This window comes from Ranitomeya imitator, chromosome 3, assembly GCF_032444005.1.
Source record: "Ranitomeya imitator isolate aRanImi1 chromosome 3, aRanImi1.pri, whole genome shotgun sequence".
Lineage (NCBI taxonomy): Eukaryota > Metazoa > Chordata > Amphibia > Anura > Dendrobatidae > Ranitomeya > Ranitomeya imitator.
The window spans coordinates 704,467,950-704,483,989 of NC_091284.1; the positions used below are offsets into that span (position 1 = coordinate 704,467,950).

At 44.2% G+C, this 16,040-nt stretch overlaps 1 protein-coding gene across 2 annotated transcripts in view; it reads right to left on the reverse strand.

Moving 5' to 3' along the window:
* SLC11A2 (solute carrier family 11 member 2) overlaps positions 1-16,040 on the reverse strand; it is a 77,799-nt gene that overhangs the window by 39,152 nt on the left and 22,607 nt on the right. For both annotated transcript variants that reach the window (XM_069758613.1, XM_069758614.1), the window contains exons 4-10: positions 9,936-10,061; positions 8,227-8,346; positions 8,015-8,121; positions 6,841-6,911; positions 5,000-5,067; positions 2,435-2,590; positions 1,464-1,622 (exon numbers count right to left, since the gene is read on the reverse strand). In XM_069758613.1, coding sequence (XP_069614714.1) covers positions 1,464-1,622; positions 2,435-2,590; positions 5,000-5,067; positions 6,841-6,911; positions 8,015-8,121; positions 8,227-8,346; positions 9,936-10,061 — 807 coding nt within the window. The remainder of the gene's footprint in view (positions 1-1,463; positions 1,623-2,434; positions 2,591-4,999; positions 5,068-6,840; positions 6,912-8,014; positions 8,122-8,226; positions 8,347-9,935; positions 10,062-16,040) is intronic.

Below are 16,040 nucleotides of genomic sequence, written 5' to 3' on the forward strand. Positions count from 1 at the left end.
AAGCAGTAAATTGTAAAAAGTCTGGTTACAAGCTCCCTTTCACAATATTCAACTATGAAGATGGGGAAAAACAATTTAATGGGAATCTGTCAGCAAGTTTTTGCTACCTCATCTTAAATCGACAAGATGTAGAGAAAGAAACCCCGAATCCAACGATGTATCACTCTACTGGGTGCAGCCGTTCTGACCCAATCGGAGCTTCTAGATTGACCAATGCAGCACAGCCGAGAAAGCTAACCCCGCCCACACCTGGCTCTCTATGTACATACTCTATAGACAGTGAGCTGCTTATCACAGGAGGGGGCGGAGTCGGACGATTGCCTGCATGCCAGCTAGTCACAGCAATGATGATCACCAGGTGATAAAACCTTCACTGTAAGTAAGCAACAGCACACACCCTGACATGTGACACATACTTGAATTCAGTGTTTCAACCCTTACCTCATGCTGTCCTCATATTACATAGCAAAAACTATTTTTGATCCTTTTTAGATCACAGAAAATAATTGTTTCATGTCAGCATTCAGGAATTTTACAACTGTGCATTAACACTGAAACTTGTACTCATTTTTTGTTTAATAATAAAAAAAGTTGTAGATTCTACATGTACCATTCTGCAGTTTTTATTTTACAAGGAACCTTTTGATACACGCTGCCCAAACCACATGCAGCATGAATCAGAACCTGGTTGCAGTGTGGTATATATTTTTCTCTGCAACGCTCTACCATAGTTTCAAGAGCCGCCTGGGGATGACAGGAAAAGACGAGAGTTCTCCCTGCGCTGCTCTCGTTAATGGTCAGGTCTCTTGATTTACACACGGGAAAGAGCAGTCAATTAGAGCTGAGTGCGGAGAAGCCGCCCGGGGCCAGCGCCGGACTAGTGCCGGACTAGTCTCATCTCTCCCTATAGTCTCAGGAGGGATTTTCAAATTAGGTTTGGTCTGACACGATGGAGCATTTCAGGGCCCAACATCCGTGGCAACAATCACGCAGCGGGGCTCTAATTCGTGCCCGTGGTTGGGGAGCATTAATAAACTAATGCCACACTTAGATATGCCAGTACTGTACATAATATGCACATAGCGGCTGTATAGTCACATCCTCTCCCCCAGTACAGCGCAGCTGAGCTCTCGCTGATCCGGGCAGTCGGAGCACCACTGTCCATTACGGTTGTCCTCCGATTGTTCATTGCAGAGGCACAATCCCGTGGACATTACGGGGCCAGCACTGCCTAAGGCCCGCGATGTCACGTCACTTCAGAGTAAGAAACTATGCATTCTGCATCTCAACAACTTAATGGATTTAACCCATTCCTCACATAAGTCATACAGGACTACATAATAGTTTACATCACATATACAACTAAGTGCCGCAGGCTCTGGTGGGCACTGCTCCGTCTCCACATTACCGGCTGGTGGGATGGAGGCGAAGCACTGCCTTCTCACAACACACATAGGCCTTACCACTTCAGCATTAGTCTTTCCAAAGAAGGCCTCAGCAAACACGGCCACCACAAAGACATTGATGAGGAAAGACACAAATAGGGCAACGGTCGACTCGATGAAGAAATACTTATTGGCCTCCTTCACTTCTTTCTTGTTGGAACGATTTATTTCTCTGGACTGGAAGAAAGAAAAGCATTAGTTTATAGCTTTATAATGAAGTGGATAAAGCACAAGAAAGCAAAATGGACCAAGAAACAAGAGCAACATCCAGTGTATGGGACTTTAGTGGACTCTATACTGAAAGTGGCTGTACAGTAACACCAGGTAGTCAAGGCAAGAGCAATTACCTTCTCCTGTCAAAATGAGACATTTAATAACGAGCGCCAGAGATACAGAGAGCGAGCGCCGGAGATACAGAGAGCGAGCGCCAGAGATACAGAGAGCGAGCGCCAGAGATACAGAGAGCGAGCGCCAGAGATACAGAGAGCGAGCGCCGGAGATACAGAGAGCGAGCGCCAGAGATACAGAGAGCGAGCGCCAGAGATACAGAGAGCGAGCGCCAGAGATACAGAGAGCGAGCGCCAGAGATACAGAGAGCGAGCGCCAGAGATACAGAGAGCGAGCGCCAGAGAAAGAGCAAGAAACACACGCCCAGAGAGACAACCAACTCAATGGAGCACCATCTCTGATTGTCTAGGTGATGAAACATGGGATTTATAGAGGAGCATAGAGGAATAACATACAGAATAAGAGCTAGGAATCAATGTGGGGGCTCAAGAAAAAAAAAAAAAAAAAACAGGTGTAAATACATAGCAGTACATTGCTTATACAGGAAGAGTACAGCGTGTGATGGATAATCAAAAACATTTAAAAAACAAACTTTTATTCCGCTGCTTATTGTTCCAGGATATGTATCACAGACACGTGACCCATTTACAGCAAATGACAAATATAAACGTTAAAAAAACATTTGTGTATTTAGACATTACCTTGACCAGGGCTGAATGTAGGTACATATTGTGAGGCATAATGACAGCGCCGACGATACCCACTGCTTGTTCAAGTTGAGGGGTCCCACAGCCTTCACAGTAAGGAAAAAACATGCCTTTAAGAAGTTGTCCTTGGTCTGGGCCGACTCGTACATACTACAAGAAAAAAAAAAAAGTAAACGGGACCAAGCTACTTTTGGAACAAGTTGCATTTTTCAATGCCATCATTTTAGGGTACAACAGTTATTAACCCCTTCACGCCGCAGCCCTTTTTCATTTTTGCGCTTTCGTTTTTCGCTCCCCTCCTTCCCAGAGCCATAACTTTTTTATTTTTCCGTCAATATGGCTATGTGAGGGCTTATTTTTGCGGGATGAGTTGTACTTTTGAGCGACATCATTGGTTTTAGCATGTCGTGTACTAGAAAACGGGAAAAAAATTCCAAGTGTGGTGAAATTGCAAAAAAAAGTGCAATCCCACACTTGTTTTTTCTTTGGCTTTTTTTGCTAAGTTCACTAAATGCTAAAACTGACCTACCATTATGATTCTCCGGGTCATTACGAGATCATAGACACCAAACATGTCTAGGTTATTTTTTATCTAAGTGGTGAAAAAAAAATTCTAAACTTTGCAAAAAAAAAAAAAAGCGCCATTTTCCGATACCCGTAGCGTCTCCATTTTTACACCCGTAGCGCTTATTTTTTGCGTGACAAGCTGACATTTTAATGATACCACTTTTGTGCAGATACGTTCTTTTGATCGCCCGTTATTGCATTTTAATGCAATGTCGCAGCAACCAAAAAAACGTAATTCTGGCGTTTCGAATTTTTTCTTGCTACGCTGTTTAGCGATCAGGTCAATGCTTTTTTTTTTTATTATTGATAGATCGGGCGATTCTGAACGCGGCGATACTAAATATATGTAGGTTTGATTTTTTTATTTTTTTTTTATTTTGGATGTGGCGAAAGGGGGGCGATTTAAACTTTTACATTTTTTTTTTTTTTTTTAACTTTTGCCATGCTTCAATAGCCTTCATGGGAAGCTAGAAGCTGGCATAACCTGATCGGCTGTGCTACATAGCAGCGATCATCAGATCGCTGCTATGTAGCTGAAATGCAGGCTTGCTATGAGCGCCGACCACAGGGTGGCGCTCACAGCAGGCTGGCATCAGTAACCATAGAGGTCTCAAGGACCTCTATGGTTACCATCCTGATGCATCGCCGACCCCCAATCATGTGACGGGGGTCGGCGATGCGCTCATTTCCGGCCGCGCGGCCGGAAGTGGTAGTTAAATGCCGCTCTCAGCGTTTGACAGCGGCATTTAACAGGTTAATAGCAGCGGGTGAATCACGATTTCATTCGCCACTATTGCGCGCACATGTAAGCTGTACAAAACAGCTGACATGTCCCGGCTTTGATGTGGGCTCAGCGCCAGGGGACCAGTACGGTAAAATCAGTTGTGACTGTGTAGCCTTATTAATGGGAACCTGTCAGGTGATGCATGTTGCCTACTCCGTGGGCCTGATGTATCCGGCACTGGCTGTGCGATCACAGCCACATATGCTCGTTCTTGAGACACTGCGGCATTTCAGAGACTAAGGCTACTTTCACACTAGCGTCGGGCCGAGATTCCGACGCTAGCAGTGAATGCGCCGCACAACGGGGGCAGTGGATGCATTTTTCCAGCGCATCCGCTGCCCCATTGTGAGGTGCGGGTAGGTGGGGGCGGAGTTCCGGCCGCGCATGCGTGGTCAGAAAAAGCAGTCCGTCGGCAGCAAAAAACGTTACATGTAACGTTTTTTGCTCCCGGCGGTCCGCCACAACACGGCGCAACCATCGCACGGCGGTTGCGACGTGTGTCAATGCGTCGCTAATGTTAATCTATGGGGCAAAAACGCATCCTGCAAACAACTTTGCAGGACGCATTTTTTCCCATAAACGACGCATTGCGACGTATTGCAAAAAACGCTAGTGTGAAAGTAGCCTTACATGCATTTAATAGCCGCCAGGGACAGAGCCGCGCTGCATACTAGTCACACAGGCGGATCCCCGGTGACTTCTCCTTGCCCGCTGACCGTCACTGCCAAGTCTCTATACACACACATGTAGGCAAGGACGCTACACGGAAAGAGGAACATGAACGAGCCTCGCTAAAAATGCTCATTTCACAATTCTGTTTAGATTTGTTTTGTTTGTTATTATACGCATTGTTCAATAGGCTTCTGTAGATGAGCGGCCCGGAGGCCATGGTTAGGCCTTCAGTTGCCATAGCAATAGCATTGGCAGCTCAAAACTGCGCTGGAGAATGATCAGTTGACAGAGACCGCTATTAACTAGTGTATTTAAAGAGATAGCTGCGCAGATCTGGTGCGCCCACCCTGCTCACTCTATCCTGCAGTCCGGCCTTGCAGACTTGTACCCTAAGGCCACACAACCCCTTTAAGTAATTTAATTTCTAGAATGAAAACTATAGATTAACAGCAGTCGGATTTTTTGCAGGATATTTTTATAATTTACTAGTTTAAGCAAAGTAGGCCCAGGTTCACATCAGTAATTGTACAACCTACCTCATATCCAAAGGTTATCGCCATGATTGTAATCAGTAAGCCAAAAAATGCTTCCAACTTCCTCAATCCTGCAAATAAACATTTAGCAAAAAAAAAACAGTGATCTATCTTTCAAGATATAAATCAGTTGTAATTACACATTTACAGAAAGGTGAATACAAAGCCAAATATGAACACGTCAGGATCAATTCTTAACACAATGGGCCAAAAGGTGATGTCCTGTATATCCAACACCGGAAATAAGCGGTGACCCTGTAATGGTCTCCTACATCGGTAACAGGGGTTGTGGTCACAATAAATACAGAAATACCATAACAGCAAAGTGAATGAAGGCTGAAAAAGAACAAAAAGCCAAATTGTTTCTCATGTTCTCTGGCCCTCCCGCAGTAATGGTAGCCCGATCCCCCACTGCAGCAGTCACGTGATGATCCACCATCACTGCAGGCCAAGGTAGAGAGGCAAAGGACCAGCTACCATGGACAGGCCACAGGAGCAGACTATACAGCTCGAGTTTTAACACATTGCTATTGTCGCCAGTTTCTGTGCCCATCAGTTGCAGCCTGTTTTTGAATGGGACCACAACCATTTCCATCACACGTAAGTTGAAGGGTAAAAAGAATCACAAACTTAAAAATATCTTTTGGGTAAGGCTGCGCCCCCACAGTCAGTAATCGGCAGCGCTTTGGACACAGCACATGTCCGCTCCATCCAAAGTGCTGCTGGCTTTTGACCGCAGGCGATTCCGCATGTGTTAATTGAACCGTGCGGAATCACCGCATCCTATACATTGGATGGGTGATATTTATCTTGTGGAAACTGAGTGTCTCCGCAAGATAAATAGACATGCTGCAGTCTGGAAAGACGCGCCGCATGTCCGTCTCCACATTGAAGCCGGAGGCGTCCCTGCACGCATAGTGGAGATGGGATTTCAAGAAATCCTATCCACTATGCTGTAACATCTGGTCTCTGTGGGTTGGATGTACACAGTGTCCAACCCGCTGCGTTTACTGACTGTGGGAACATACCCTGTCTTTTTCAGGGGGGTCAACTCTGAAACCTGCTTGAAAATCCACCTTAAAAAAAAAAAAAAAATTGAACATGTGCAATTTATTGTCAAAACATGATGCTGTGCTTATGTTCAGGGTTTTGGAAATCTTCTAAATGCTTCAGGTGTCAAAAGACACAAAGTGGTGAAAAGAAGTATAATCTTCTGCCAGGTTCACTTCAAGACTATGGGAATAAAGGAAAAAAAAAAAAAAAAGACAGGAGAACCAAAAGAGCCAGAAGTTTCCTAAAGAGAGTTCTGCTTTGAAGAAAAAAAAACGACTTGGTGGTTTTTCAGAGTTTAAATTTCACTTGAGGTGTGGTCACACTGAGGGTTTTTTTTATGAGTTTTTGCATCAGAAACTCTAAAGTCATCCTCAAACTTGGGAATTTCAGGCCACTTTCCACCCCAAAAACTCAGTAAAAACACTCAGTGTGAACACAACCGTAACAACCTTCGACTGTTGGGAGGAGCGCCCAGCCAGCTGAGAAAGGTGCTGTCTTGGGGATGTAGGAATTATAGTCACGGTTTGCACATGTTCACACTTGATTCAATTTGCTAGGAGACACTGGGGAGTTTTTTGTTTTGTCATTTTTCTACTATATGTCGGACGGCAGCGGTGACAGGAGAACACATTTAGACAGGTGGCACCAGTTTAATAGGAAGGGTCTCTGGATGCATCTGTTCACCGAGATGGAGCAGAGCTCAACTGTATTTCTACATTAAAATGCTCCAAGAGATGGAAAGATTTATACAGGACACATTTGGAACCTCCAAGTCTTATTCTTGTACTCACCGTACTTATCCAGAAAAAGGAAGAAAAAAGTGTCCACGATTGTAATCAGTACTCCTCCCCACAATGGAATTCTGGAGACAGAAGACAAGAAGGCGTCAGCTAATCTCTTATTGTCTGACTTCCACCTGGAACATGTGAGCATTGCCAATACCGGCATTTCTTCCACAAACTGTAATTAAATGAGGAATGAGAAACGAGCCTCCGGTCTCCATTATGACTAGACACCAATCAGAATAGTAATCACAGACACTGCTCTCCTGTTACCAAAACGCGAGTGGGCACAATGTATCACACATGTTGCTCCATTCATATTTCCCATATACTAGTGATTTTAGTCGCATGGCGGACATCATCGGGTTGTTTGAGGCGGGCTCTCCCGCAGCTGTCAATCTCTGACAGCGTCACCTGACAAGCACCAGCGGGGAGCACGTGGTGCCACTCCCATCAGCACGCCCACGATGTGATCACGCAGCACCATTGGGTTGTTATGACCGCCGGGGGTCTGCTGATGACCCCCTGTGCCTGTTATTATGATCCTCCTGTGAAAGGATGCATTCATCACTTTTTTTTTTTTTTTTTGCAATTTCAAAGCACTTAGAAGTTTTTCCTGTTTTCCAGTGCACTATGCGGTAGAATGAATGGTGGCAATCAAAAGCACAACTCGCCACAGAAAATACAAACCCTCAAACAGCTATATTGATGGAAAAATAAAAACATTGCGCTGCTTGGAAGAAATGGAAGAAAAAACAAACGAAAAGAAAAAAAAGAAAAATCACCATGTCATGGAGGGGTTAAATTGCAGGTTAATAGCATTCCTCACAGAAGCCTCCAGCTTTCAGTCATCAAGGTGCAACTTCAGTCACTGCTCCGTACATAGTGAGTGGCAGCTGTAACCGCACCCCAACACTGACAGCCGCCTCTGTACTGATACACGACTGAGCTGGCTGTCAGTCAATGCCGGGACACGCTTACAGCCACCGAGCAGTGACTGAAAGCCAGAGGTTGCCGGGAGGTATAAAGTTAATTCCCCCTCTGTAGCCAAGTTTTCAGTGCAACGCTGCACGGCTTTAGAACTCCATTAACCTGCACATTTACCCCACATCTGCAGGTTAATAGTTTTTTGGACATGACAGGTTCCCTTTAAGGGCACAATGGACCGTATATAGTAACTTACATTCCTACAGACAGAAGGTTGATGGCAATAGCGGAGCCAATGACTTCTTGCATGTCAGATCCAATGATAGCCATCTCTACCATAAGCCACAAAATTATGCGGGGGACCTAAGAAAACATAACGGGGTGCATGTCACGTGCCGGCAGTAAGAGCACACATCACACAGGAAGGACTAAGGAAGGTAAAATGGGGAGAATGAAGAGAGAACGCACCTTTGGATACTGCCTGTTGCACACCTCTGCTAAGTGAAGACCGGTCACTACTCCTAACCTGGCTGCCAGGCGCTGCAGCAGGAGGCCGATAATGGTGGCACTCAGAAGGACCCACAGAAGCTGGGAAAGAGAACACAAACTCTATATAGTGTAGATTATAAAGTAACCGGGGACGGACCATTAGGGGCACTCAAGACTGCAACAGAGTTAGTACATAAAAACAAGTTTATCAATGGGGTCGGCCACTAGAGATGAGCCAGTATGTTCGGAAAACAATCGCCGAATCCGAATGTGCCATATTCGCACCATATTCGTGACAAATTTATGGTTGATGATCGTTTCCGATCATATCTGTTCATCTGTCCACCCATCAACTCCAATGGCGTCTGGCGAATATTGAAAATACGGCGATGGTAATCCGAACGGAATATTGAAATATTCACTCATCTCTATTGGCCACCTCTGGGACATTTTTTTTTCTTCTTTATTAAATACATAGTTTGGGCCAAACATCATTTTCCAATTGGGTTTCACTACAAATTTTGCAACATTTTGCTTTTCCAGGCTCATTATTTCCCTGCATTTTCAGCGTTAATGTAGTCTAGTCTGTGGTCATAAATCAGCTAACAGAAGCTCAGAAAAACACAGATAAGAGAGTTACTGGTAGAAGTCAGAAACGCTCACTGACAGATTCTCGGCCACTTTCTCTGGTTACTGCAGCTTCCCTCCCTCAGCGAGCATACAATGGCTGCTGGCGGAGGGGGAGCAGTGACCAGACGAGACCATCAGCCTCCTCCATAGTAAAACAACAAGAGGGGAAAGCAGCTGCACTGGCAGTGCTCTTTACCCGGGAATCCATCAGTGAGCTCGCGCTGACATCTAACTCTCTTATCTATCTTTTTCTTTCCTCCTCTCAGTTGATTTAGAACCACAGACAACAATAATGGTGAATGTGCAGGGAATCAACAAGCCTGGAAAACCCAAACACTGCAAAATTTGTAATGAGACACAATGGAAGAAAAAAAAAATATGTTTAGCCCCAAATAAATGCATTTAAAAGGGACTGAACAGTCAAAACTGATAAGTCTCCAGTCACTCTGTGTGACTGCAGACATCTGAACCCCCCCAGAGCACGCACTGAGTGCTGCAGGGATTCGCCGGTTTCTGACCCGGGACAGAGGGTATTTATGAGCTATAAACACCCCCGGCCAGTGGGGGCAGCCTATCTTGTATGGAGCGAGGACTGGACGGGGCGCGGCCTCGGCTCCAAGTGTATGGAGCGAGGTCGCGCCCACTGGCCAGGAGGATGTATAACGCATACATACCCTCTGAAACCTGTGAATCCTCACCGTGCACAGTGCGTACACTGGGGGGCTTAATAAACCTGTAGTCACACAGATTTTGAGCGGACATCCCCTTTAAGTAAAAAGTATAGATTATTAATTATTCAGTCCAGAGCTACCTGATCAACTTTGTACACAAGTCAAAGGATGGCAAATTTTAAGTGTCTGCCAATTTGAAAGTGACTGCTTCATTCATTAAGGAAGATTAAAAACAAAACCGGAAAGCTTGATTTGATAACCCTATAAAAATCCAGAATTTATCGGTAGTATTTTAACCGAGTGTTTTCTGCACTAGTGATCACACATAACTGAACAATCACATTGTAACAACAACTAACGCATTACGAACTAAAGACAAGTATTCACCTTGAAACCGGCTACAGAACCGGACTGTAAATCAGACTCAATGTTTCCTGGATCCAGATAGGCAATGCTCATCAAGAAGCCGGGGCCAGTGAAGGCCCAGAGCTTCCGAAAACTGAACCAGGAGTGCTGCAAAGAGGAGAAAAGCAATTACAGGTGAGAAGCCGCATACATCATTGCACATAGACCAAGTAAAGAAAACTAAAAAGATTTATTTTTAATACACAATATGCCCGATTGTCAAGTTGCAACATTCGTGTTTTTCACATTAAAAAAAGATGCAAACATTGTTTAAGTCTATGTTATAGGTGTCTGCTTTATCAGGGACTTTCACCATTCACTGATTTTAATCACAAACATATTCCAGTCCCCCCTTGGATAATTCTAAATATGCCAGAAATTTGTGATAAATTTTTGTGACAGTTTGCGAAATGTGAAACTTTTGTGCCAAGTTGTTACAACAACAGTTAAAGAATTAAAAAAAAAAAAAATAACTCAAAAATGTCACCTATCACCAGAAAAAAAAATGACTTAAACCACCCCCCACAAATGATGAATGGAGAATTTAATGTACATTTCTTTTGCCCTCATACACAGCAAACAGAAGTTGTCTGAAGCCACCAATTCTGACCATAATGAACGACTGTCAGCTGCTTCAAGTTTAGTTTTGACCAATGGCCGAACATTTGTTAGTTCAAAACAAAAAATGAGAATATTGGATTTTTTCGGACAGACAATCACTGGCTGTATCATCAGCTGAAAAAATGCAACATGGCTGATGCAGTCAAAGATGTGATTTTCACCAGTTGATGCACAACCCATATCTGTGTAAGGAGTCAGGGTTATTTTAATGTTCACAAAAGCTTGTTGGCTTGGAGACCGACCACTGCTGCTGGACGGCATAAGCTGCACTTCTTACAAACTCAGAACAGCTCATTTACACATAAGAATTAAGACATTAGACCACAGATATCAAGGTACAGTTTTCTTCTACCTTCTATGACCTACATGACCATATAGACGGCTTAGGAGAGTTGATCTGATAAATTCCCCATAAGGCTATGTGCACACATTCAGGATTTATTGCGTTTTTTTTTTTCTTCATTTTTTGGTCCATTTTCCACGGGGAAAAAAACGCTAAAAAACAACTCATACATAAGCATCCCATAGTTTTTAATGCATTCTGCAATCTTTGTGCACATGCTGCATTTTTTTCCGTGAAAAAAAACGCATTGTGGTAAAAAAAACGCAGCATATTAATTTTGTGGATTTTTTGCACTTTTGCCGCTATATTATTGCATTGGGAAGCTCCGGAAAACAAAGCAAAAAAAAATCAACGAAAAAAAAAAAACCTGCACAAAACCCACTCTTGGATTTTTTGCAGAAAAAGTCCGGTTTTGTTCAGGAAAATTCTGCAGACATTTCTGAACGTGTGCACATAGCCTAAACGTTACGGAGATATTTGCTAAGAAAGTTTAGATTCCATTTCCCCTTCAACCAAGGGGTGGGAGCATTAGACATTTGTCTCTGGGGGTGAGTAGTTTTTCCCCTGCAAGATGTTGCCCAATCATTGAAAGAAAAAAAAAAAAAAAAAAAGAAGAGGTCTCCAGAGAATCCCCGAGCTGGTTTTCTCCTTTGAGCTATGAGGCACAACACTGGTCTTCTGTGATCTTTACAACACCTGTGTCGAGTAGTGTGTCAGTACAAACACCTCTAGCAGTTTTCATCTCACAGCGCTCAGTGTGGGTGGGAAAAGGGAGTAGAGCAGAGCTGACAGTGCTGGGAGATGAAAGCTGCAAGAGGTATTTGCAATGGCACATTGCAGCTATTGTGTACAGTAGAGCAGAGCTGAGCTAAAGGAGGACAGCAGTTCTGCATGGCATATGCCCAAGGCTGGGATCACACATACGCAAGATACATCAGAGTTTCGCAGGTGAAAACCCAGCTCTGGCGCCGACACTCCGGAGTGCCAGAGCTGGGTTTTCACCTGTGAGACTCGGCCGTATCTCGCGTATGTGTGATCCCAGCCTAACACAGAGAAGCCCGATCTAAGCTTTTCTAGGGGAGTTTCCCCCCCCCCCCCTCCCCGATTGACGCCTCCTGCTCCTGAAAAAGAACAGGCTTCCAACAGAAATCTCACTGACTTTCCCTTTGTTGAAGGGGTTATTAAAACCTAAACTTTAAGGGTATGTGCACACATTCAGGTTTTTTGCGATAAAAACGCATTAGAAACTGCAGACATATGCATCCTATCATTTAGAATGCATTCTGCAATTTTTGTGCACATGATGCGTTTTTTTTCCGCAAAAAAAAAACGCATCGAGGTAAAAAAAAAAAAGCAGCATGTTCATTAATTTTGCGTTTTTTCGCGTTTTTCCCACTATTCTATGCATTGGGAAAAAACGCGTCAAAAACGCATGCGGATTTCTGGCAGAAATGTCCGGTTTTTGTCAGGAAATTTCTGCTAGAAAATCCTGACATGTGCACATACCCTTAACCCCTTCATGACCCAGCCTATTTTGACCTTAAAGACCTTGCCGTTTTTTGCAATTCTGACCAGTGTCCCTTTATGAGGTAATAACTCAGGAACGCTTCAACGGATCCTAGCGGTTCTGAGATTGTTTTTTCGTGACATATTGGGCTTCATGTTAGTGGTAAATTTAGGTCAATAAATTCTGCGTTTATTTGTGATAAAAACGGAAATTTGGCGAAAATTTTGAAAATTTCGCAATTTTCACATTTTGAATTTTTATTCTGTTAAACCAGAGAGATATGTGACACAAAATAGTTAATAAATAACATTTCCCACATGTTTACTTTACATCAGCACAATTTTGGAAACAAAATTTTTTTTTGTTAGGAAGTTATAAGGGTTAAAATTTGACCAGCGATTTGTCATTTTTACAACGAAATTTACAAAACCTTTTTTTTAGGGACCACCTCACATTTGAAGTCAGTTTGAGGGGTCTATATGGCTGAAAATACCCAAAAGTGACACCATTCTAAAAACTGCACCCCTCAAGGTACTCAAAACCACATTCAAGAAGTTTATTAACCCTTCAGGTGCTTCACAGCAGCAGAAGCAACATGGAAGGAAAAAATGAACATTTAACTTTTTAGTCACAAAAATTATCTTTTAGCAACAAATTTTTTATTTTCCCAATGGTAAAAGGAGAAACTGAACCACGAAATTTGTTGTCCAATTTGTCCTGAGTACGCTGATACCTCATATGTGGGGGTAAACCACTGTTTGGGCGCACGGCAGGGCTTGGAAGGGAAGGAGCGCCATTTGACTTTTTGAATCAAAAATTGGCTCCACTCTTTAGCGGACACCATGTCACGTTTGGAGAGCCCCCGTGTGCCTAAAAATTGGAGCTCCCCCACAAGTGACCCCATTTTGGAAACTAGACGCCCCAAGGAACTTATCTAGATGCATAGTGAGCACTTTGAACCCCCAGGTGCTTCACAAATTGATCCGTAAAAATGAAAAAGTACTTTTTTTCACAAAAAAATTCTTTTAGCCTCAATTTTTTCATTTTCACATGGGCAACAGGATAAAATGGATCCTAAAATGTGTTGGGCAATTTCTCCTGAGTACGCCGATACCTCATATGTGCGGGTAAACCACTGTTTGGGCACATGGTAAGGCTCGGAAGGGAAGGAGCGCCATTTCACTTTTTGAATGGAAAATTAGCTCCAATTGTTAGCGGACACCATGTCGCGTTTGGAGAGCCCCTGTGTGCCTATGCATTGGAGCTCCCCCACAAGTGACCCCATTTTGGAAACTAGACCCCCCAAGGAACTTATCTAGATGCATATTGAGCACTTTAAACCCCCAGGTGCTTCACAGAAGTTTATAACGCAGAGCCATGAAAATTTAAAAAAAAATTATTTTCTCAAAAATGATCTTTTAGCCTGCAATTTTTTATTTTACAAAGGGTAACAGGAGAAATTTGACCCCAAAAGTTGTTGTCCAGTTTCTCCTGAGTACGCTGATACCCCATATGTGGGGGTAAACCACTGTTTGGGCACATGCCGGGGCTCGGAAGTGAAGTAGTGACATTTTGAAATGCAGACTTTGATGGAATGCTCTGTGGGCGTCACATTGCGTTTGCAGAGCCCCTGATGTGGCTTTACAGTAGAAACCCCCCACAAGTGACCCCATTTTGGAAACTAGACCCCGAAAGGAACTTATCTAGATGTGTGGTTAGCACTTTGAACCCCCAAGTGCTTCACAGAAGTTTATAATGCAGAGCCGTGAAAATAATAAATACGTTTTCTTTCCTCAAAAATAATTATTTAGCCCAGAATTTTTTAATTTTCCCAAGGGTAACAGGAGAAATTTGACCCCAATATTTGTTGTCCAGTTTCTCCTGAGTACGGTGATACCCCATGTGTGGGGATAAACCACTGTTTGGGCACACGTCGGGGCTCAGAAGGGAAGTAGTGACTTTTGAAATGCAGACTTTGATGGAATGGTCTGCGGGCGTCACATTGCGTTTGCAGAGCCCCTGGTGTGCCTAAACAGTAGAAACCCCCCACAAGTGACCCCATTTTAGAAACTAGACCCCCCAAGGAACTTATCTAGATATGTGGTGAGCACTTTGAACCCCCAAGTGCTTCACAGACGTTTACAACGCAGAGCCGTGAAAATAAAAAATCATTTTTCTTTCCTCAAAAATGATGTTTTAGCAAGCATTTCTTTATTTTCACAAGGGTAACAGGAGAAATTGGACCCCAGTAATTGTTGCGCAGTTTGTCCTGAGTATGCTGGTACCCCATATGTGGGGGTAAACCACTGTTTGGGTGCATGTCGGGGCTCGGAAGTGAGGGAGCACCATTTGACTTTTTGAATACAAGATTGGATGGAATCAATGGTGGCGCCATGTTGCGTTTGGATATAAAGGCACAGATGATTGGCCTCGGGGAGACCAAAACATCCAACACCGCGGAGACACCATCACGTGTTTCTCAACGCAGTGATTCCAGAACACTGCCCCCATCCCTTATGGGAAATATGCAGATGCATGTAAAGAAGCTGCGGAGACACCATCACGTGTTTCTCGACGCAAGCAGTGAATAGCCAGGCCTGTCCCCGGGAAGGAACAACCACGGGAAGGGCAGCATCCTATGAAGGAAAGCCACCTATGCCAAGCATGGTATCCATCCACAGACAGCTGTTTCGGGGTTTTGCCCCTCATCAGTGTGGAGTAGGAATCTGGCTATTAGGAGCAGTGCCTAGTAAAAGGGTATAAAGGCACAGATGATTGGCCAATCATCTGTGCCTTTATACCCTTTTACTAGGCACTGCTCCTAATAGCCAGATTCCTACTCCACACTGATGAGGGGCAAAACCCCGAAACAGCTGTCTGTGGATGGATACCATGCTTGGCATAGGTGGCTTTCCTTCATAGGATGCTGCCCTTCCCGTGGTTGTTCCTTCCCGGGGAAAGGCCTGGCTATTCACTGCTTGCGTCGAGAAACACGTGATGGTGTCTCCGCAGCTTCTTTACATGTTGCGTTTGGAGACCCTCTGATGTGCCTAAACAGTGGAAACCCCTCAATTCTAACTCCAACACACCCCTAACCCTTATCCCAACTGTAGCCGTAACCCTAATCACAACCCTAACCCCAACACACCCGTAACCCCAACACACCCCTAACCCTAACCACAACCCTAATTCCAACCCAACCCTAAGGCTATGTGCCAACGTTGCGGATTCGTATGAGATTTTTCAGCACCATTTTTGAAAAATCCGCGGGTAAAAGGCACTGCGTTTTACCTGCGGATTTACCGCAGATTTCCAGTGCTTTTTGTCCGGATTTCACCTGCGGATTCCTATTGAGGAACAGGTGTAAAACGCTGCGGAATCCGCACAAAGAATTGACATGCTGCGGAAAATACAACGCAGCGTTCCCACGCGGTATTTTCCGCACCATGGGCACAGCGGATTTGGCTTTCCATATGTTTACATGGTACTGTAAACCTGATGGAACTCTGCTGCGGATCCGCAGCGGCCAATCCGCACCGTGTGCACATAGCCTAATTCTAAAGGTATGTGCACACGCTGCGGAAAACGCTGCGGATCCGCAGCAGTTTCCCATGAG